Source organism: Parasteatoda tepidariorum, chromosome 7 (genome assembly GCF_043381705.1).
Source record: "Parasteatoda tepidariorum isolate YZ-2023 chromosome 7, CAS_Ptep_4.0, whole genome shotgun sequence".
NCBI lineage: Eukaryota > Metazoa > Arthropoda > Arachnida > Araneae > Theridiidae > Parasteatoda > Parasteatoda tepidariorum.
In genome coordinates this window covers 75,118,668-75,143,439 of record NC_092210.1, presented here as the reverse complement: position 1 = coordinate 75,143,439, position 24,772 = coordinate 75,118,668, and the positions used below count along the sequence as shown (strand labels likewise).

The 24,772-nt window shown below is 28.8% G+C and overlaps 1 protein-coding gene across 2 annotated transcripts in view; it reads left to right on the top strand.

The window, feature by feature from the left end:
• Positions 1-5: 5 nt before the first annotated feature.
• The window catches only part of LOC107452217 (putative phospholipase B-like 2), a 36,956-nt gene continuing 12,189 nt past the window's right edge, over positions 6-24,772 (top strand). The window contains exons 1-6 of one of the 2 annotated variants that reach the window (XM_043039344.2): positions 6-179; positions 4,188-4,373; positions 12,125-12,371; positions 14,780-14,874; positions 18,487-18,701; positions 20,419-20,513. In XM_043039344.2, the coding sequence (XP_042895278.1) occupies positions 4,198-4,373; positions 12,125-12,371; positions 14,780-14,874; positions 18,487-18,701; positions 20,419-20,513 (828 nt within the window). In that variant the 5' untranslated portion in view covers positions 6-179; positions 4,188-4,197. Of the gene's footprint in view, positions 180-4,067; positions 4,114-4,187; positions 4,374-12,124; positions 12,372-14,779; positions 14,875-18,486; positions 18,702-20,418; positions 20,514-24,772 lie in introns of those variants that run through there. The other variant, XM_043039345.2, reaches the window with a different exon arrangement.

The following is a 24,772-nucleotide window of genomic DNA, read 5'->3' as shown; positions in this document are numbered from 1 at the left end:
TCATTATCTCTCAAAATCCTGCCAAGAGTTCAGAATCCACTAATTTAACTTCTTTTTTTTTTTAATCTGCTAATCATTTAAATTTCATTTCTTCTTACTGAAAAGCTTGTGAGTATTTAATCAAGAGCTAATTTTGAACAACAGTTGGTATAATCGGGCATCAGCAAACAATATCAAAAGTAAATATAAACTTATTTTATTTTTGTTTCAATCCGTCTTATTCTTAAGTTTCTAATAAGATTTAGAAACTCCTAATTAAAAATTTCTTACGAAACAGTGTTTCTTATGAAATAATTTTGTTAGAAATTTGGATATCCTCAGTTTCTTTTTATACTAGGTTCTTAAATGTGAAATAAATAAATAAAATAAATAAGAAAACAGTAGGGTTTGTATTTACTTATTATAATAATAATAAAAAGTTATTCGAATTTTTTCTGCAGATGGAGGTAAATCGGAACACCCGAAATAATCTTAGTTTCGATTCAAACATTTAAAAAACAGTTAAAAAAAACATTTAAAAACACCCCTCTATGCTCCAAATAAGCTAAAATTTACCTTTATTCAGGACTATTGAAACTTTTTATGAAATTCTACAAGTAAGCTTTTCCAGTTTTCTTTAAGCTTAAGATTTTAATTTTTTTACAAAAATAATTACATAAAAATATGATTCAATGAAAACAGCATGTATGAAATTATCAATGTCATGCAGTAATAAAAACTATTAAACATACACATTTCAAAAATCGAAAGACACAAATTAGAGTTTTCCGTTCTTACTAAATTTGTAAGTTTTTTTAATGACCAAACACCGCCAGAAAATAGTAAGTGTTTTGTAGACAGTTATATAGTGTTTTTGTAACTGAAAATTAGCTAGAAAAACCAAGCGTATCTGGTTTGGAAAAAAAGCAAGATAATAAATTAAATTAGGGCGTTGGATTAAATTAAGGGCTCAGTAAAGTGAGGGCTTGATGGAATTAATATGACCAAATATCATTTTTTTCTATTTAAACTCAAAATATATACTAATACAGTTTTTATGATTCTAAAGAAAGGTTCTAAATCATTACGCTTGAAAATATTGAATAATTTTTTGAAAATTACAAAAATCGATCTTAACTTCTTAAATTTTAGAGGTTTCTTGATCGGCCCAAAAAAATGTAGGCGTAGGGGGCTGCAGCCCCAAAAGCCCCCCTCTTAACTTAATCCGTCTCTGATTGATCCCTCTAATAATAAATAGACGAATAGAATAATAAATAATGTTAATAATAAATAATAGTAATTAATAACCTAATAATAAATAAATAAAAAGATGAAATATTAAGGAAACTTTCTGAGATAAAAAAAACATTGATTTTTTTTAAAATTATTATTTCTGAATTCAATGTTCTTCCGCATTAGTTCTTTATGCGTAGAATGGTACCGGTGCATAGGATGTCCACAAAACAGTTCAGAAAAATACATTATAATATTAGGGTGGATCTGGACATGCCCACTTTAATTCTTTAATTTTTTTTAAGACAGAATTGAAATTCATAAATTTTATATTTTTGAAATAGATTGGAAAACAAACAAACAAAAATAAGTTAGTATAAAAAAATCTTCCCCTCAATATTTTTACTACTTAAATTATCGTTCGTTTTTTCTTACTTTCTTTTCTCTTTTTTCAGCATTTGAAAAAGGTCCTATTATTTTTATGTGTCCTTAAGATAAATAAACGGTCAGGCCCGTAGCCAGAATTTCTATTCAGCCTCCAATCTCTTTTTGCACCCCACTATAAATAAGAGTGAGGCCGTTGTAGACATGTTTAGGCCAGTCAACCCATTTGAGATTGGGTTGGCCCTAACTCTTATTCTAGAGGGCCTGGCGAAGAATATTTTCTGTGTTGGACGTTCTTTGTTTATTCTAAAAACATGACCAGCTTATTTAATTCTTTGGATTTTTATGTATTTGATCGTGTTGGGTTCTTTGAAAGCACGATAAAGTTCTAAATTTGAGCGTCTGTGCCATCAACGTGTACTCCAAAAATAACTCTTAGAATTCGCATTTTCATCTTTATGAGTCATTGTCCAAGTTTCTGATGAGTATGTCATCAGAATTTGAATTGTCATCAGAACCTTATTGGGCATTTATAAATTCAGAGCTTAGTCTTCCTTTTAACTAAGTTTGATTTTAGATACATCTTTACTCCGTTAAATCCTGTTGGCAGCATTGATTCGCCTCTGAATTTCAGACGTGATGTTGTTGTTGTCAATGTTATCGGATCAATGTATCAGAGCTCTCTAGCTATAAATAAAATCTTTTCCCCCTATATCTGCAGTGATAAGAGTTATATTTATTCTTTTTTTGTTGTTGTTTATCTATTTATCATTTTTTTTGCCGTTTAACCCCTTCAAAAAGAAGAGTTCACAGGCATTTAATACAGAACAAAAATAAATATCTATAAAATAATAGTTAGCAAAGTTATATGGTTCTGAAACTTGGTGGCTTAGAAAGTCCAAAAACTTGTGGTTTTTTAAAATTACAGAAAAACCTACCAATTTTTTGGGCCTGTTATATAATAAGAAGTGAATAAATATTGGAAAGAGGAAATCTCACTTTAATAGAAGTTGATTTCAACAAGAGAAAATAAAAATGGACTGGACATGTGCTAAGCATGTCAAGAGAAAAATTAACACGTGTTTCTCTCTTTCGAGCCCCTGATGGCAAGTGAAAAAGGAGAAGATCGAGAATGATTTGGCAGAGACAAATGCACGAGAATTTTAAAAGAGGAAAATTTCAAGGATTTTTATTTTATTTTATAACCATCCCAATTCTGAGTTAACGACCATTAATGCTTACTTCTTTGTCTTGTAATTTTAAAACTAACCCAGAAGACAAGGGAACTCGTAATTTAAGCATTGGGACAAACTAGCCTTCGTGGAGAACTTTTTGATGGAATTAACCAGTATTTACGTTACTTGGTGAGGAAAACTACGAAAACCTCCCACGGTTCGCCCGACGTCAAGGGGATTCTAATTCATGATCCGTCAACTACTGAGGATATTTCACGTTAGCACTGTGATCGATGCGAGTTGTGAGCAGAATTCATATTAACCAGCCACAGCTAGGATTCGAACCTGGGTCACCTCAAAGGAGAAAGCTCTATTTTTTGATTCTCCGCGACTCAAATTTAAAGGATTAGAGAAAGGCAGATCTCAAGTCAAAACACGGGGGGAGAGAGGTGGAGAAGTAAGCTGGATCCTCATGGCCCAAATGGCTTGAAGGTGGGATTTACAAATTACTCTCTATTCATTAACAAACTGATTTGCCAGCCTACTGATTTCTTCCATTTGCTAATTAATAACTCACTTCTTTAATTTGCATTCAATAGTTCGCTTATTCAGTTTTAAACTTATTTACCGATTCACATAATCACTAAATGCTGGTTCATTGATTTGCAGTCTTTCTTCCCTCCCTCTTTTCTTCTTTATTCACCTGCTATATCAATAATCATTTATATTAACGGTTGATATAACGCATGTTTTTATTATAATTAAAATTCCATAACTTTTTCACATGTACTCTAATAACAGCAAAATTGCTGAGGGAAAAATATCTCTGCAGTATCTTTTAGTCTCTTCAAGGTTCTTTAGAATTCATAATTCTGTGGGGAGGATCAGGTTTGGAGATGACTTTATAATTGCTATACCATCTTTTTCCTATAATAATGTTCTAACTCTATGGTACCTCAAGCTCCAAAAAGAGTTCCCATTAACTTTCGAAACATCGAACACATGATATCACAATAAAAGTAAAGAAATTCGATTGAAGAAACTTTAAACAGCAAGCAGAAAATAATTTCCTGAAAATTACAAACATTAAGTCCGTATTAAAAGTAACACTAGGAACTTCAGAGAAAAAAATTTTGAGAATGTTAAAATCGAATATTTTTGTCGCATCAGGGTTTTTTTCAGGTTAAAGATAAACAATAGTGACAAACAACCACATGATATTTAAATTGTTATCTTGCTAACTATCTGAAAAAATAAAATAATCGCGACAAAGTTAGGAATATAAAAGGTAAGTATTTTTGTGTTTTAACAAAATCTTTGATATTGATCATTCCATTTCACAGTAAGTGATTATTATTAGTTTATTTAAATAGTTCGATAAAAGTAAAATGAGTTCATTATTCTTTTACTCCTTAGGTGACAAAGTATGTTACTGCTTCTGTTTCTATTCTCTGTGCTTAATAGCGGTCTAGTACTGAGTTCAAATAGTCAGTATGCATCAGTTACTTATAATGATAGGACAAGAGAATTCACTATTCACGATACCTATGTGCAGAATTCTGTGGCTAATGGCTCATTCAAGGATGAAATTTTTAAGACTGGGTAAGCTCTCTGACGTTTAACATTTAACTTGATTATTTATCTCACAATTTTTACATGCACTGCACAGTGGGACAGCATCCAAGGTTTCGTGGCCAAAATTAGTATTTCGATAAAATTTGCTTCAAAATTTGGGGTTTTTTATGTGCAGGTAAATTGAATTCATAAATAAAATTTTGAAATACACTAAAAATACCCCCCAAAAAAAATGGTGGCTGAAATATGGAGAGCAAAAATAAAAAAAATATAGTGCGTTTAAATAATTAAATATAGCAATGAAAATATAATACTTTTCGTAATTTTATATTAAAAATGAAAAGCAAATTATATTTCCGAAGTAATATTACAAAATAACGCGAATTAATTACAAAATTACGTGAAAACATGAAGAAAAAAACATAATTTTTGTTTTTCGGTATATTTTGTCCACCTTTGCAATACGGGCAAAACGGGGTAAGGTTTTTCGAAAGAAGAAACATCAAAGAAGACAACAACAAAAATTTTAGCTAATTACATCGTGGAGCTTTTTTGAATTAAGTTTCGAAAGTCATTCAAACATTGTAAAATGTGAAATGATAAGATATAAACTATAAGTTTATCAAGAGTAATAACTAATCCAACAAATTGAAAAATTGTATGATAATTTCAGATTAATTACTCTGATAAAAATGTAAGTGAAAGTAAGGTGAAATTCCTATATATATTTCTGAAATAAAAATTTAAAAGTTAGATTTAAAAAAAAAATTTTTAAACATATTTTTCATTACATTGTACTCTCGTCGGTCCAAAAAGTAAATTATAATGTTTGGAATGATCATGAATACTTAATTTGGGCTATATTAAAACTGCCTACACATATTTTAGTTGAAAATTTAGTTTTTGACTTTTGACCAAAGATCATGGTCTTCTGGCCCACAGTGCACTGTCGAGCATGTTAGTTAAAAAAAATTGCGAATCCGAATGAAATGTTTACATGCCAGAACAACTTTTTTAATTGCATATTTATAAAATGAAACGAATGTATTATTTAATTTGACAAAATTCAATTTCATGAAAGGAATGACATTAAAAACACATCTACGTCAATAGTTTCATTTTAAGTTTAAATCGCAAGTATTAAGCATTATTATTAAAGAAGCATTATTCATTATTAACAAGGTAGTAGGAATCACTACAAAGCATTGATGGAGTAAATGTAGAGCTTTATTGTCGTCAAAAAAGTAATAATAACAAACTTATTAAGCATTATAGGCAAATACTTGGTTTTTTTATCGTATTACTTCAAAACGCTGTTTAAAACGTGTTACTTTTTACATTATTCTAAACGATGTCTTTATTTATTTTATAAATCGTGATAAGAGATAAAAATATTTATGTTGCGTTTATCACTTTATTCTGTTTACTTTTTATCACAGATATTTGTGGAAGTATTAGAAATAAATTTTTTATAATTTCCTTCTTAACAGTCAAATATGTGGTCATGTAACTGCAAATGAAAGAATAAAACAGATCAGTCAAGGAAATCATAATTACATAGCATATCTATGTCGTTACTAAATAAATACTTTCCAAAGATAATGATAGTTAATAAAATTAATAATGAGTGTTAAAGAATATATCTTACTAAAAGAACGAAGGCATTCTCCTTAATAAGAATCTTACCAATCTTTCAATTATTTGTGATCAGTTTTGCATAATTTGTTCTTAGTGTGTCACTTTTTAAAATAAATTATTTTATGTTTAAATTCCTCCCCCCCCCCAACTAAATATCATTAAACAAATAATAAAAATAAGAATTTGCTAGTACTTACTTTTTAATATGTAACCGAAGTTGATATATTAAATTATGTTTATAGTATTTATACATTAATACATCCTCAAAGCACATCAAGCTACAAATATTTGCAAATAAATACTTTTTGTGCAATTTCATATAATTCAAAACTAAACTTGAGCATGCTCGTGACTTTTATTACTAAGTTTTAAACTAAATAATTTTTTTAAATGATTAACTTAAATATCTATTATTATTATTTTCTAGATTTCAATATTTTCGAGTAGAACAGAGTGAAAATTATACGAATGAAACACACGATAATCATACGCCAGTTTCTCAAGCAGATTTCTTTTTTTTTTTTAATTATTAATTTGCGATCCCTAATTATCCCTTATGCTGCACCATGTAAAAGTCAATCATTTAATTAATTATCAAACATTTAATTAATTATCAAGCTTTTACCAGAGGTCTTCAGACCTTCTTCGATACTTGCCAATAATCAGGAATCGCTGCCTTTTAAGAGCTCCGACCTTCTATAACGAATGCCTAATAAACAGAATCTTTGCTGTTAAACACACACGCTTGCATTCCACATACCGGCCTGCTCACTTGCCAAGTCCAACTTTCTAACCTTTTCCATCAATTAGTTATCTAGGTTTACAGAAACAATTTATGAAAACGTATACAATTTGAACCAAGAATAATTCCTTCAACTATTAGTGTAAAATTCTATTTAACAATAAAAAGAAATTTAACATTAATCACATTTTCTAATTAGTGATAAAGAAATTTGCAGGTTAACAAAACCTTTAATTAATGTCGTGCTGTTTACTACCAAAGGAATGTGAATCTTCTGAAAACTATACTGTACCATGTGATTTATCTACCCACTGAGAATGCACAGACCAATAACTATTTCCTTTTTTCTTTTTTTTTTCTTCTTTTAATCTAATTATTAGGTATATAGGTGATTCAAACTTTTCCTCCTAGCTTTTTATGTGTTTAGGAAGAAAATGAATTTTGTTGGATTTTAACACATGAAATAAATAATATTTAAAAGTTCCGTTATTCTTGCTCATATTTTATCGAAGCAGTAAATTAAAGTCCCCCCTTTTTGTTGTGTATTTACGAGTAAAATATCAAAGCTAGAAAGTAAAAATAAGTAAGAAGTTAAATATCGTATAAAATGTTGTAAAGGTAGTTGTTTAATATAGTAATGCATAATGTAATCACGGTATGTAGCACATTAAAATAAATTCAAAATAGATTATAATTAAAATTTCCACTATTAGAATAGAATATTTAAAAATGAACAAGGAGGTGAATCAGCTTAAGTTAGAAATTTTTAATTATTTAAAAGACAATCTTACTAATTTTTCAATTATTTGTACTTAGTTTTGTATAATTTGCACTTTGTGTCACTTTTTAAAAGGATTCTTCTTTTTAACATTAACACAACGTGTTCCACCTTTAACCATAATCATTTTGCTTATGATTAATATTATATTTACAATACATTAGACGATCCATTCTGATGTCCTCACGATGCTTTTCGTTTAAGTTTCTTCGGGCCATACGGTCATAATAAATTAATGAATAATGTGATTTATTGTTGAATTTTTATCCTTCATTTCTATAAAAAATTTTAAACTTAGATTGGATTACGTGGACTCATGTCATTGTTCTGAATTTTTTTCACATTGTGCATTAATGTGGAAACTTAAAAAAAAATTCTAATAAGTTTCAAATCTTTTACTTGAGATTTTAGTTCTATTATGCATAAAAACTGTTTCCTTCCTATTTTTATTTACTCCTGTCTATTTCTATTCTGTCATACATTAAATTCTGCTTTAAATAGAGGAAAAAAATCTACGTTAATAACGCTGTTCCATACTTATTCTTCCATTACTTTAAAAGGATCAATGGTCATCATGTCATCCATGTTAATATTTGTTAAATTCAACATTGAAATGAATAAAAGAGCAAGAAAAATGATGAGGAATAAAAAATTTTTGTAATTTACTTTACAAAATGTACTTTTGTTTTCAAAAAAACACGACACCCTGAAAGAATTAAGATCTAAGCATTTCATAGAACTGAAATAAAATAAATATCCTAACAAATACAAATAACTTCATAAATTTAATTATAAATAATAATAACAAAAATGATAAACTTATCTTTCTGCCAATTAGTCAAGCTTTTTACTGTAGTATGGTGCTAAAAAAGTAACAACTAGAATGTTAGCATTTTGGTGCACTTTTTTTAAGTATAACTACTGCATAATATTAATAAAAGATAAAAAATAGGATAGCAAATACTTCTTTGAAGATAATGGAGAGTAATTTGCTATCATATAGATTTTATTTTACAGGACCAAAGTTGCCGACAATGTTAAATTGATTTAAAAAAATTTCTTTTTAGATCCATAAAAATAATTAAAGATTAAATAAACGATATGCTATTCCAGTGATTCCAGTTATTCTTGTTAAATAAACGATCTGTTATTCCATAAATGGCACGCGTTTACTTCTTGTTAACACCACTAGATGGCTGTGCCAGTTGCTATTGTCAACAGTCCCGGTAAATTTTTACAGTCTTTGCAATCGAAGATATCGATCAATTATACTTACAATAAAATTTTCTTTTTTACTCTCTCCCCCAATAAAAAAAGATGTAAAAACTATTTTAATGACGCGTGAGTCGCAGAAAAAGTAAATTATACATATTTTATTCTTGTAAAGAGTAGTGAAAAAATCTCTTGTTAAAAAAGAACTCTAGTGAAAAAGTTTTTGTTACTGTCACTAGATGGTAGCATCGGTATGAAGAAGCTGGCTCGTTTTAAATTTTATAAAAGTTTTCTAATGCGGAGTTGTGCCTTTTTTCCTCCTCTCTTTGAAACGTGATTATAATTAAAATAATGGACATTTGTTGACGCATGTTCTCTCATACAATATAGTAATATTTTTGCAACGTTAGATATATTTTTAGTCATTTATTTGCCACTCATTATACTCAGGGCCTAAGCACTAAAAAGATTTTGATGCTCCTTAAATGTAATTAGGAATATCAAAACAACAAAAAAATATGTATATTTTTCAAGTAAGTATGTTTCCAAGTAAATATGTATATTTTACAAAATTTATAAACTGCCAAATTAAACGCTTTTTGAAAAGGGTCTATAGTGGGAATCAAAATTTTTCAAATAACTCTTAGAAGAGTTTGCAATGCTATTCACATATTCTGTGATCTCAGAGCCTAAACTAAACTAATCGTGACAATTCTGGTGTTTTTATTTTTTTTTAAAAAAAATATCGAACCTTCAAGTTAATTTTTTTAAATGTAATTCCATGAAATATAACATAATTTTTTATGAAGATTTTCCGGTTGTTTCGTAATGTTTTCCAACATAATTTTTAAATTTTTACTAAAAATTAAGTGAAAAAATATTTTTACTGTGGGTCTCATGTTAATATTCATGTAAAAAAAATATCGCATTTTAAAGAATTTTTATAGAGAATGCAAAAACATAAAAAAGCTAATGGAGTATAGAAACTGTAATAATTATCAATAGAAATAACAAACAACTCTTTTCTTTTTATCTCTGAGATTGTTAGGATACCTGTGACAATCTCCGCGAATTTATAAAAGTTTTCTTATTATCTACAGCATTTATTACTAATAACTAGAGCCCGGATTTTGATGACCTAAAAAATCCCCATTAATGCCCTTAAAAAGTGCAAAAAATGCCCTTAAAAAAGGCAAAAAATGCTTTTAAAAATCCAAAAATTGCGCAAAAATGCCTTAAATAAAGTAAAAATATTGAATTAAAAAATTTTTTTGCTCTTTAAAAATATTATGAGTCATTTAAAAAACATAAAGCAATGCAATACTTGTTCTACGTTCATTAAAGTTTGAAAAATTTGTTTTATATCCTAAAATAACAAAAAAAGGAAAATATATTGACACCAAAATATTTTTATTTTGTATAGAAACTTTAATGGATATAACAACTTCCATCTCATAATATTACTAAATATCAGAATTACATTGGATTATNTGTTTCGTAATGTTTTCCAACATAATTTTTAAATTTTTACTAAAAATTAAGTGAAAAAATATTTTTACTGTGGGTCTCATGTTAATATTCATGTAAAAAAAATATCGCATTTTAAAGAATTTTTATAGAAAAAGCAAAAACATAAAAAAGCTAATGGAGTATAGAAACTGTAATAATATTATCAATAGAAATAACAAACAACTCATTTATTTTTATCTCCGAAAAGTAGCAAAACCTGTGACAATCTCCATGAATTTATAAAAGTTTTTTTATTATCTACAGCATTTATTACTAATAACTGAATCAACTTGCTTTGATGTTTGTAATAAAGGTAACTTGCTATTGAAATTTCTACTACTTTCCGACTTGCTAGAATGCTCTTATTTCCACTGGAGCTCCGTGCTTATTGAAAATACAAGTAGTTTCCCGACCACAGTTGAGTTTATTACTATTTTATCGGCAAATGGGACATATCACCAATAGATATTTGGATCACTTTCTAAGTAGAGGAAGTGCTCCAAATTCAACCATTTTTCTATTGCCAATATAAGCTACAATTGCTCTTATTTTGTGCACAGTATGTCAAATTTGGAAATTTTAACATGATCTGGAGTAGAACACCCGACTCCTCTTGAAAAAAAGTTATTCATTTCGTCTAAAGTGAAATTAAATTCCATATTACATTATAAAATATGTCGACCTTATCCACATGGGGGATGAAACTAATGTTAGATGTTTTGTTGATAACCATTTTCAACATTTATTTTCGCCGATTTTGCGTTTTTATTGCAACGAAAGCCATATTTCAGCTCAATCATTTTCAGTTCATGCATGCACTGAAATTAAATTACGAACTAAACTAGATGCCGATCTGGACCTGTAGATTCAACAATTTGACATAAAACCCAATTTGAAGGCTAGTACTGATAGAACGATACGATGAAAACAGTTCATATTTCATACATTCATTAAATATTTTCAAAATAATTAATAGTCGATCTTTGATTAATATATTTACAATTGCTAATGAAATTTATTCAATAAGTCTCAGGGTTCCACCAAAAGAAGGTCGATCATTTAGGGTTCCATAGCCGAAAAACATTGGCAAACTGCTGGTTTAGAGTGTTACGGCGAACAGCTTCAAAATTTTCTGATGGAGAAAGATATCGGAATCGGTTACTAAATTTGCCAAAATTTTTCTCAAGTTTCGCTTTTGTGCTCAACGTCAACATCATGTTAATAGTATCAAGCTATAGATTTTGCAACTTAATTATTTTCAAAAATTCATGGTTATTTACCATTATTTTTGCGTATACCAGATAATTTGATTAGGGCAGTGTCGGGTACCCCCGCCCACTGTCAATTTCATATGTATAGAATATTTTTTCAAGTCAATGGGCCATCGGACATTAATTGTCTTATTAAAAAAAGATTATTTTCAAAGTTTCAAGTATTTGTAAGTAAGCAGCTGGTAACATGGTAAACAGTAGTTTTGAAAATATGTTGAATACAGTAGTGAAATAGCTTATTATTTTAATTTTTTAAGTTAAACTATTCTTTTTTTTTCGGTTTATTCTTTTTGCATTATTTAATTAGATGATAAAACGATCGAAACATACAAAAATATTGATTATTACTTAATATTATACAGAAATATAAGTAATACTCCTTAGTTGGGCGGGGCTACCCGACTCTCCCCTAACTTTCAAAGTAAGAAAGAAAAAAACATAATTCTAAGTCCTATAAAATTACCTTGTCCATAACTTATTTTGAGGATTTTGTTTTCTAGTTCCTTTCGTTTTGATAAATTTCGGCTCTCACTCAAAAAAATTTATTACAATTCTTTTGTAATAATTTTTAATAAAATTTCTTTAACTGTACACAATTTTCCAATTACTCTCTTCTTTTTTTTTGCAGATGGTCTTATTTAGAAGTGAATACTGATGTAAATTATCCCGATCCAGTACAAGCATATGCTGCTGGTGTTGTCGAAGGTTACTTGACGGCCCCCGTTTTAAAAAATCATTGGACCAATATGGCGGCCGATTATTGCAATGGGGAAGAAGCTTATTGTGATAGACTGAAATCTTTCCTCGAAGATAACTTAGCCTTCATAAATATAAATGTCGAAACTAAGAGATTTCGTAATGAATATTGGCATCAGGTATTCTACATCTATATATCTCTTATTTTAAAAATTTCAATAAATTAATTTTAAATGAATAACCGGAAATGGTCAGGAAAAATTTTTCTTACTCCTAGAAAAGTTAGGGGAATTTTCAGATTTCGGAGAAATCTGGAAAAAATCAAGTGATTTCTAATTTCTGAAAGAAAATCGGAGAAATTTTTTTTAATTTCTTAGTCAAATTTTTTCACAATGCAATTTTAGGTCTTTAAATTTTTTGATGCATGAATAAAATGAATTTTACTCCTTTTGTACAATTGTATTTGTTCCCATAACTTGTGCATATTTAGTAAAAAATTACATTTTGTATAATATGTTATTAAATGTACATGATTAAAGTAAAAAATGAATAGCTAAACATTAGTTAAATATATGTAAAAATAAAATCGAAGTCTGGTATGTAGTTTTTAGTATGTAGTTTTCGAAATACATGTTTATCTTATTAACATTTTTTAAAATGTAATTCCTTTTACTTATGTTTTGAATTTTTTTTTTTAATGAAAGATATATAAAAATGTTTAATGTTATTTAAGCATGTGCTCTTAAAGTTAAGTTTAAACGTGTGTGATTAGTTTTAGATTGATTAATATTTTAATAACTAGTAACTTTAAGAAAATATAGTGAAAAAAAATGGTTCGGGAAATTTTAGTTTGAAATTTTGGTAAGCAAAGGAAATTTTATTCGGAACTTTTTAAGATATCCTGAACTTAAAAATAAATGAATTTTTACTACGAAGGTCATTTAATACTGAAATAATAAATTTTTTCAATCATATATTTAAAATTCGAATAAAAGACAAATATTTAAAATTCCATTTCTCATGAACTATTTTAATTTTGTATTTTGCCATATGAAATTACATACTTTAAAATTAGGTAAAAATTTGCATAACCTGCAAATACAAAATATTTTTTTCATTATTATTAAAAAAAGTAATAACAAATAATAAATTACCATTGAAAATAATTTTTTTTCTTTGGAAACGAATTTTTTAATTGTTTGCAAATTTTTTTTAAATTCGATTAAAAAGGTCCCGAGTTATGGCGAAATACGTACAAATTAAAATTAACATCAAGGGATCCCAACTTTTGATCGTTTTTTTGATCAAATTGCAGCTACCTCATTTGTTTTAGGGGGAAGAAAATCATAATTTGTCAGGATGAAGATATGTTTATTCAGAGAAAGTACGTTTTTGTGTCTGATTTCGTAACTTATAATATCACCTGAACAAACTAATAAGCATATTTGAAGTCACCTGTGGAACCATTAAAATTTAATCATAGCATGTGAAAATCCGATTATTAGATCAAAAATTATTCAAAGTGTTGGGATTTTTTTCCTTTTCTTTTTGGGCATTGGACATAGTATTATTTTGCGTTACTAATTTTATTTAAAAAAACACTTTTTCAGAGTGGGCATTCATTGCTTTTTAATTTCCTTTAAACTGGTTAATTTTTTCTTTTGGATTGCGTTTGCATACGTTACTGCTACGGTTCGAATTAAATTGATAAATATTTATTTTAATTTTCAATACTTTTTTCTCGTTTTTAAATTGTTTTCTTGTATTTAACGGACATGGTTAAAAATCAAATTATTTGACTCGGTTAGACGTGGTTAGAGAATCGTTCGTCAAAAAAATCTCATCACAGATTAAGATTTGTGGATTAAGAAAATCATTTATGATTAAAGCTGGGAAAAAGAATAAATTTTTTCAAAAACGTATTAAGTTTAGTCGAATAAAATTTTTATTTTGCATCTTACAACTGGTTTCAAAAGTAATGTTTAAAATAGACCTTTATTCATTTTTCATTGGATATAAATTTGAAAACTTATAAAATTTTAAAAGTAATTTTACCTCTTTTTCTAATAAAAAATGATTATCTAAACGCCCGTATCATTATACAAATTAATTTTTATTAGAGAAAAATGCCATTAATATCAATTAAGAGTGGTCGATAGGGCCGGGACAGCCTAATATGTAGGGCATTGGGCCCATGTCCAAGAGTTCGTTCCTCTCTTTCCGAAGACTCCCCCTGTAGTAAATGGTGACAGGTGCACGTTAAGTCTGTCGGGTCACAAAGTCTTCCATATTCCCATAACAAATCAATGCCTCTGTGGGTACTGAATTTAATTTTTATTTTTTATTTTATAGCCGTCGTTGAATAGCCGTCCCAATTTTAGGTTTACGACTACTTATGTTCTGACTCCGTAGCCTTATAATTTTGAACCAATCCAGAAGACAAGGAAACTCTTGGATCAGTACCCTCAGAGGTATGATTTGTTTCGGGAAAAGGAGGACTTTGAGACTCGACAGATTTAACGTGAATCAATCACCATTTACTATTCGACACTGTTTCATCTGTAACTAAAAGAAAACTTTATTTTAGGTGGCTCTAATTTTAGAACAATTGCATGGAATCGAAGATGGCTTTAGAAATATAACCAGTAACCCTTCAACCTCGGTAGATGTTATGGGTTTGTAGTACGTTTCTTTTTCTTTTTTCTTTAAATTTTTTCTTTAAAGTCTATAAAAAAGTGATAAAAAAGGCTTAATAAAAATAATATAAGTAAAATAATAGCGAATGATGTAGCAAAAATATCTCCTTTTTAAATATGGTTTAGATTTTATTTTAATTATCCTGTTGTATTATCCATTTTAAAAATAAAGAGGGAAAAAAAAGAGTAAATGCTCTCGCTTCTGAAAAATAGACATATCATCTTTTTTTAAAAAAAAAAATTTTTTTTTTTGAATTTTTCAAACACTTTATGTTTTATTCTGTTCCAAATCTGTTAAGATTTCTTTCATTTGACTATGAAATTGAAACTATAAATGAAGTTATGAACTATGCATGCAGTGATGAATTATAGATGAAGTTATGAACTATAAATAAAGTGACACACAATCCACGAGTATTTAAAATTTTCTTTTGTGAAATAATTGTTTGTTACTGCTTATCTTCATCAAATGGAATGATCGATATTCATTGGTAATTTTCGAACATTTAATCCCAATTAAAAATTGCTATGAAGCAAAAATATTTTTAATAATGCATTAAGAGGTTAGAAAAATTTCAAATTTATTACAATAGGATTACAAAAAGTTTGAATTAATATTTTAATTTTTATTAAAATTATGAAAGAAATAACAACGAACCAAAACAATTCGCATGCACAAAGTTTAATTATCTATTATATCATGCATAGTTCTTTTTATCGACAAAGCAGTCGTTAGAGAGCAGATTATCAGTTCAGTCGTAATCAGAATATGTAATTTTTAACATTTTCTCTTTGTCAGTTTATCATCGGTTATAAAGGAGTTCCATTTCAAAATATTGTTTATTTTTTTTCAATTTCTGATTATTTACTATTACCTCAACTTCATTTTCTATTTTAAAATCAATTTACTTTTTTTGCTGAATGATTTCATTGTTTTCTGTTTTCAACTGTTTAAAAGTGCTCACTAAAAATTTTCGAGAAATAAAATGAAATAAATGATTATTTTTTAATTCTTTTTTTCTGTTATTTTATTCGAGATGAGACAAATATATTTGCCAATAGAAGACAATTTTGCCGTCCTAAGACAGACGACAATATACTGTCTTTTCTTCTCAAAAGCAAGAATTATTTATTTATTTTATTTTTATGCCAAATGTACCTTGATTCACGGTACTTTTCCTTTGCTTTATACTTTAAAGTTAGGTTTAAGGATGATTTTTCATATTTGAGGCATTTTTCATACAGAAATCGTTTTAAAAATGAAATTAAAATTGATTATCGTTTGCGATTAACACTGATTCTTTTATAAGTATTACGCATGTTTTAATTGTCAGAATTGAAGATGGAATGAAAGTTTAGACCTTTGGAGATCTTATAATGTAAGTCATCATTAAACTAAAAAATATATTTACGGGTTACAGACCAGACAATTTTACATAATTGAATTGTTTTCATTATCACTGGTAATCTATTTAAGTTTTAAGATATCATGAACTCAAATAAGGCACATGGACATGTTTTGCATATGAGAAACAATTAATAAATCTTCCTTAATTAACTTTAATAAGTTGGTAACAGACTGAAAACATTAAAAAATATTTGCCTTTCATTGAAGCCTTTGAAAACCCGAAAGCCTTCAAAAGTAATCTTTCATTGACAGATTGTATATTGAAATGATTATTTTCTCATTCTGAATAGCGAAAGCAATATTAAAAAGTAGTATGGAGTAGTGAATAATTTTAAAAATAATTATATTTGGTAACAGATCTGACAGTAACACTTCTCCCGGATAACGTAAAACAATTAATGCAATAGAAACTTTGAAAAATGTAAAGACTAATGTAAATGTAATGATATATTGGAAAATCAATTTTTTAAAAAAATACGTAAGTTTTTGAAGTTATTTTACGTATGGGAAATTGGCAAAATATAAAAAAGAAATTTGACTTCGCAGTTTCGGACAGCCTATTTTCTAGGATTTCTTCTTGTTAAAAATTTGTAGAAAATAAAACATATGACAAATTTTTATAATATTATACATAATAACTCTTAATCTTAGGTATTTTTTTAAATTACAAGCATCTTATCCAACAGATTATTAAATAAAAAATATTTTGTTTTGGACGGACAAAAGAACTGCCTCAAATTGGAAACTTAAGTGAACTAGAGCAAATGTAAAATATGTGACCCACTAGTTATGGGTGATATGGCTCAAATAAAATACGTATTTTTGTCTCAGAGGACCCAAATATTTATTTTGACTACATATAATATTTAAACGACAGTATGCTGACGTAAAAGATAGTTGGCAAGAAACAGAATGGCTGGTATTCGTGGTTTTCTTTTCAAAGTAACGGGATAGAGGATACGAATCACTTAAATAGGATCCTATACTACGGACAGTTGCCACTTGACTATTGGTCCCAACGTCCTACAAAAAATAAAGAATGGTGTTTAATTTATATTAAGTGATAGTGAAGCCTAATTATAATTAAATATTTATGTTTTAACCTAAGACACTTAAAAGTTATGGTAGTTTGAAAACTCACTGTATATATCGTTAATTATTAACATGACCTGATAGCCAGATTCCAACATATTGTTATATTCAAGTGAGTTCTTCACATTTTAATCAGTAAACACAATCCACTAGACTCAAATAATAATGCTACAAAACTGTCTACAAGGTGATTTGAATTGAATTTCTTACCTTTCTTATTCTTCAGTATAATTAAAAACTTAGAAATAAATTCAATTATATTTTTAAATAGGCTATCTCTATACCTAAAGGCATGAAATCAGAAAAAAAATCTTAAAAAGCTATTTTTCAAGTGATAAAATTCATCAATCAGTTGTATCAATTGTTGTCGAGTATATTGGATGATTGATCTTGACAGGATATACAATATGCTGCCAAAATACAATGTAATTGCATGGAACAATATATTGTTCCTTGCACTAACTAGAGAATAAAAATAATATCATAATTCTTTCGTCATTTTTTATTATTTTACTAGAGCTCTGCAAGTCGTTGCTACTTAAATCAGTAACGTATTTCTTTTCTTGGTAAGTTATTATTAGGTGATAAAATAAAATGGCGTAGACAAATGTTTACTAATTGTAGTTTTTTAAATTAAAGAAACTATTTATTAATCATTTTCAAGATTTAATTAGCATTATTTTTTAAAATTTTATTTCGCTTCGAAGAATAGTTTCGCTAGTTCAAAGAAGTTCAGTCAATTTTGCAAACATATCAAGATTTGCACTCTGTTCTGATATGTATTTGGAATTTTGATTTTTTTTCAACATTATCGTGAGCTTTATTATTTTTTTTCGATTTTTTTATTCAATTGTATTGTTTACGCTAAAAACATATAATTTGGATGAATGAATGAATATGATACAAAACAATTATTTTACTATCATTACATTATTTTACTATCATTAAATAGTAAAGTAAAATAATTATTTTACAATTATTTTACTTTACTATTTTACTCAAAAGGGTACTTTGCCTTAAAAAAGAGCTGTTTATAAAATTAACATTACAATTTATTATGTTGTAAAAAATTACATTTCTCACTTTTCACATTTTCAGCTTTTTGAATTTGGTGGGAGACCTTATAGGTTTGGAAGAAAAACTTCAGAAGAAAGAGATTAAGAGGCCTTTTGGTTCAGGTTCTTGCTCAGCTTTAATAAAAATTCTTCCTAAAAAAGACATCTTTTTTTCGCACGTTACCTGGACAAACTATAACTCCATGCTAAGAATTCTGAAAAAATACAGTTTTCAGTATCATTCTGCATTGTTTGAAGGTATATAACAGTTTCTTATCTTTAACATTATTAACTGACATCTGCACATGGCGTTGCTCACAATGTTTTTTTAAATAAATGAAAACATGAATCAAAGAACTTCATCATCATAATTGGCCAGACAGCCCAATGTGAGCCAATGCCTTCTTCTAAAGATTTCTCCATGACGACTTCCGATTTATCTTTGATCTCCAATTCTTTTCATTAATTGCGAGAAAATCAGACTCCACTGAGTCAGCCCATCTTAACCGCGGCCTTCCCCGCTTTCCTTTCCCAGTGGGTCTAAAAAGCAGTTTCTTTTTTATCGTGTTGTCGTCACTCATTCGAATCACGTGGGAGATCCAATTCATTCTATTTATTTTCATGTATTTAATAATGTCAGGTTGATTATAAATCTTGTACAGTTCAAAGTTAAATCTCCTTCTCCAAAATAATCGGGGGGAAATTTGGTCTCTATAATTAGCTTAATAGTTAGCATGTAGTAAATGGGGAATGGTGCACGTTAAATCTGTCGGGTCACAAAGTCCTTCATATTCCTATAACAAATCATACCTTAGGGGTACTGAATTTCATCTTGATCGCTCTCTGGCTCAGGTCAAAATTACAACCTGTGCATGAATGAATGGATGTTTGAATGGGTCTGCCCTATAAACGGACTGTGACGTGTATGTGACTGAAATCGTATTCTTGGCTATAGATGGCGCCACAGAAAAGACAAGAAACGCACCCTCTGCCTTAAAATTCGCTTGGTTTCACCAAGCAGGCTTGCTGGTATTGGAAAGTAGCATTAGAGACAACATAAAGTGAATGAGCATAACCTATGAGTGGGACACTAAAATAAGACTGGCGGGCTATGCGCTTTGCAAACGCTTTTATCTTACTAACATTAGACTCTATGATGATTATTTAATGCTACTGAATAATTAAAATAAAATGTGAAATGTATGATCATTCTATAGTTCCCTTCAATTTACGGCCTCTCACATTCTCATTTCTCATTACAAAATAGATGAACCCAGACGTAAAAATTATTGGGAACTGCATTAACAATTTCAGTGACATTGGAAATTATGTATAGATACATTGGTATTTTTGTGCATTGGTATTATTTGCTTGTTATTATCATTTCTGCTTGCCATTATAATGGAAAATTAATAAACTTAATTTATAAATTATGTTCAATTATTTTTGATTGACTGAGTAGTTCAAGAACTTTTCAAAGAATAAGTATTTTCGAATCTTTAGTCTTAACTTTTTAGGCTTATCTTTACCTTTGTTTTGCTGTGAGTACAATACTTGCTAAGAAAGTGTTTGCATGCATGGTTTGAGCACACATTATTTCAAGAGTACTACAGGCGTGAATAAGAGTTTATTTCAAGAGTACTACAGGCGTGAATAAGAGTACTGAGAGGGGGTGAGATAAATTTAACTGCGCCTAATTTTGTCTTTTTTATCTCATTTTTTTCTCTTTCATGTGCAAGACATTTTCTCATCCTTATAATCAACTCAAGAAAAGCCTTGTTCATTGTTGACAAAATGGAAATATCTTACTAAATAAGAATCCAGGATCACGATTAAAAATAAATCCGTTTTAGGTTTCTTTTTTTCAATTGCGTTAAGGTAACATTTAATCAGTGATGAACTTTGCTGTCATGCAATATTTAGTTTTTAGATTGTTCGTAAGAGAAATTAAGGCGGCTATTATTTATTTTTTTAGGAGCTCCACTTATACCCGGGCACACCTATTCCTTTTCCTCATATCCTGGATTGGTGTTTTCTCTAGATGATTTCTATTTAATATCATCTGGTTTGGTAAGTATCTCCGAAATGTTCCATGGCTATTTTTTTACAAATGCCCACCTAGATATTGACTTTCGTCCTTCGGATACCGGAAGGGCAGATTTGTTGACCCCTTTCTCAGGGGCACCATATTAGGTGATCCAGCATTGCTTCCACAGTAAGAAGGACATATAGTACAGAGAAGAAAAGAAAAAAACATTCTTCCTCACCCGGTGTTCGAACCCGGGACCTTTCTGACTTGAGGTCAGCTCCCTGACCGCTATACAGCCCGGTCGGTTCTGTAGCTTAACATTATGGAATTTATCCGTAAAGATTTAAATAATGCTATTCCTCCGGTAGGAGATATCAGTTTTTTATGCGGTTTATGTCATGTTTTTGACTTATAATAATAGATTCCGTTGTATTTGTAATTATCCGTTGCATTTTTGACATTTGTAAAAAGGCGAACAACTGCAAAAATGTACGATTTCAAAATTGCTGTAAAATTTTAACTATTATTATTTCTATTTCAACTATTATTATAAATTAAATCTAATTTTTTTTAATATTTACACTATATATTCTCATAAAACAGTTAGAAAAGTTTAAGGAGTAGGTTTGAGCATTAACGAAACACCTTATTTTCCGTTAAAAAAAATAATAAAAATTTCAGCAGAATTTCTATTACTGCATTTTCATGTTAACTTATTTTTATTAATTTAAATATTATTTTTTTATGCGGTGTTTCATGTCTTTTGAAACCAATCCCTCTCTTTGATGAAGTAAAATGAAAAAAAAAAGTTGCAATTTTATTTCGTGTACTAAACTTTTTTTACCGTTCATGTTTGTTTTTTTTTATGAACAGAATTCAAAATCAAATATTTTTACTGTATCTAATCGTAAACTCATGTTATGCTTTATGGAACTAAAGACGGACCATTCAACAGAATTCTGAAAGAGCTAAAGGCATTCAGGAACATTTCAAGATAGATTTTTCCGACTTTATTATAATCCTGGAATTATTCACCTGACTTAAGTCCTATGGAATTTTTCGTTTGGTCCATCTTTTATGCTAGAGCTTGTTCCAAACTTTATAAGACCTTGATATCGTTACAAAAAGTCCTAGTTCCGAGAAAAGAGATAAAATATGATTAGAGGTGAGTTACCGCCTGTAGTAAAAGTGCATTAAGTCTAAAAGCGATCATTTTGAAAATGTATAGGGGAGAGTCGGGTACCCCCGTCCACTGTCAATTTCATATGTATAGAATATTTTTTCAAGTCAATGGGCCATCGGACATTAATTGTCTTATTAAAAAAATATTATTTTCAAAGTTTCAAGTATTTATGCAGCTGTTAACATGGTAAACAATAGTTTTGAAAATATGTTGAATACAGTAGTCATGAAATTAAGAAAAATTGGTTGAATATTTCGATTAAACTTCATTTTAATACTAAAAAAATAATTTTTTCTATACATACAGCATTAAAGTATGTAGTCTTAAGTTTAATTTGCACAAAGAAAGAAGTTTATATGTGAAAAATTGTTCGAGTAATTACAAATTTACAAAAAAATTGGATTTCGGGTAGCCCCGCTCACATGAATGTCGGGTATCCCCGCCCAATTTTATTTCGTCGATAAATGTACNGGCCATCGGACATTAATTGTTATATTAAAAAAAGATTATTTTCAAAGTTTCAAGTATTTATGATAAAATATTTGTGATATACTCAAGTATTTGATATACTCAAGTAATACTCAAGTATTTGTGATAAAAATGATAAATGAGGTTTATCTATTGTCAATACATTGGTCATTTTCATTTACACCTGAAGAAACAGTCAAAAAACATAATTTTTGTAACTGGGCACCCGACACATTTTGAAAATAGCTGAAAAACATGTTTTTTTTTAAATTTCTATTTTTTTAAGTTAAACTATTCTTTTTTTGGTTTATTCTTTTTGCATTATTTAATTAGATGATAAAACAATAGAAACATACAAGAATATTGATTATTACTCAATATTATACAGAAATATAAGCAATATTCCTTAAGTGGGCGGGACTACCCGACTCTCCCCTAACTATGTTATAAGGCGACAATATTTTCATGTTTATTTGAAAGTTTATTTGTTATATTTTACTAAGCATTAATTTTTTTTAATTATATTTGTCTAAGTTATTTTGTAAACTAAACAATTACGTGTATTATTTTGCAAAGTATTTATAATAAAATTTTTATATAATTATTTTACTTGTTCTTAAGCGACGTCTAAATTTTTCGAGGTCTTCCGAAAATTAAATGTTATGTACCGCACCTTAAAACTTAGCAATTAAATAATTCATCATCATTTAACTCAATATCGATTAAAATGGTCTTTTCAATCATTAACTGTTGTTACTTTAGAGTTAACCGGCAAAGTTGCGAAGTAGTTAAATTGAATAATAGCTGCCAGCGATAACGTCATTTATAGCGTATTTTTTCAATGTGGGTGCTATCCCCCTCTCCCTCTGTATATAAGCAGACTTTTAGGGGGCTTTTCTTATAAGACCTTTAACCCCTTAACAATCGGTTAATTTTCAAGAAAACATTCATAAAAGTGCCTATTTTTTTCTGACATCCAAGCATCTTGTGCTGACATCTAGTTTAAAATAAACTAACTATTTACAATTACCTTAAAAATATCCTGGTACAGCCATCTGCTGTGTAAAATGAGAAATAAAATGATTTCCGGGCAAAAGAAATTATTTAGTTTCATTCTTATTGGCGCGTTATTACTGAACACTCCAGCACGGAAATATGACGGGTGCGAGAAATAGAGGGCGAAACCTCATCCCGTCATTTTCACGGGAGCGAGATTGTGGGGCTGAAAGTATGAGTATTGTTAGAGATTCATAAAAAGCTACAGATAAAATTAGTATTGAGTATGAATTAATAACCTTTTTGTTTGGTAAAGAAAAATAATTTATGTTTCTATTTCAACATAGATTATGTTTTTATGACAATAGTTACGCTATTAAAAGGTTAAAAAACTTTCTAACGATTTGCTATAGCCGAAAATTGTTACTCATTTAGCACCTCGCAATGATATTTTAATTGAGTGACAACGATATGTCTGAAATATCAAAAAGTAAATCTAGAGAAGTCATACAGAAATACTCGTAATTGAATAGCTGTAGATCACGAAAAGAAGCAAATTTTAGACTACAGACTGGCCATGATTGCTTGGCAGAACCTTTGTTCAAAAATAGAAGTAGTCTCTGCCAACGTTTGCTCAATTTGCCCAGCAGATGCACATGAATTCTAGAAAGTCACCTAGTTCTTGATGTGTCAAGAACTGGAAGAACTGTACTAGAAGCACAAGCACGTGAAAATTCTGTTCATCATGAGTTGGCCTAGAGCAATAATATCATGGCAAATGATAATTAATACATTTAATCTTTATTTTGATGAGTCAAATTACTAAAAACTTGTTTTGCTTAATTTAATAACATAAAGCCACTGGGAAGAGCAAAAATATTAATAATTTAGTTTTAAAAAAAATCGAATTCTCATAGTTTTATTGATTGTGTTAGTATATGTTTTTCAGTTAAGTGCATGACTTCGTAGTGCTGCTCAGTAATGGTTTATTGATTAATTGCTTCTTTTTTTCCAACCCGTAGGGGTATTGAGCTATTTTACAATAGGTGTGTTAGGAAACTTAAAATCATACGTAATTTTATTAATTATTTATAATTGTTTATTTCAATATGTTTTCGTTCAGAATTTTTGGAATTGCAAATTGGGCTGTGATCCAAAAAAGGTTGGAAGCCTATTATTTAAAGTATTTCGTTAAAATTAATATTTTTGCTGTCTTTATTTTCTCAAACTAGTAATGAACAAGCTGTAAGAAAACACATTTTTTGATGAATTATGTACGCAGCTATTAAGCATACTCTTCTAGTATACAGGGTGTTTCATAACGACCCCTCTTAACAAGCATATTTGAATCTCGTCTGACACGTATGGATGGTGTTTTCAGTAGAAATGTAAACAATAACAATCTGTATGCCTGCCTTAGTTCCGGTTAGAAAGTTTACAGCTGCTTACTACATGTTATTCTGCGAGGCGATATTTTCAAACGGATAATTTAGTTTTCAATAGAAGAAATAAATTGGATAATTTCTGAGCTCAAATCTGCCGTATTTCATAAGATATTAATGTTATTTTGTAATTCTGGTGAGTTTGAAGTGAAAATTTGTCTTAGTTATTTAGAGATATATTGTTGAAAAAGGTGACATGGTTGCTAAATTT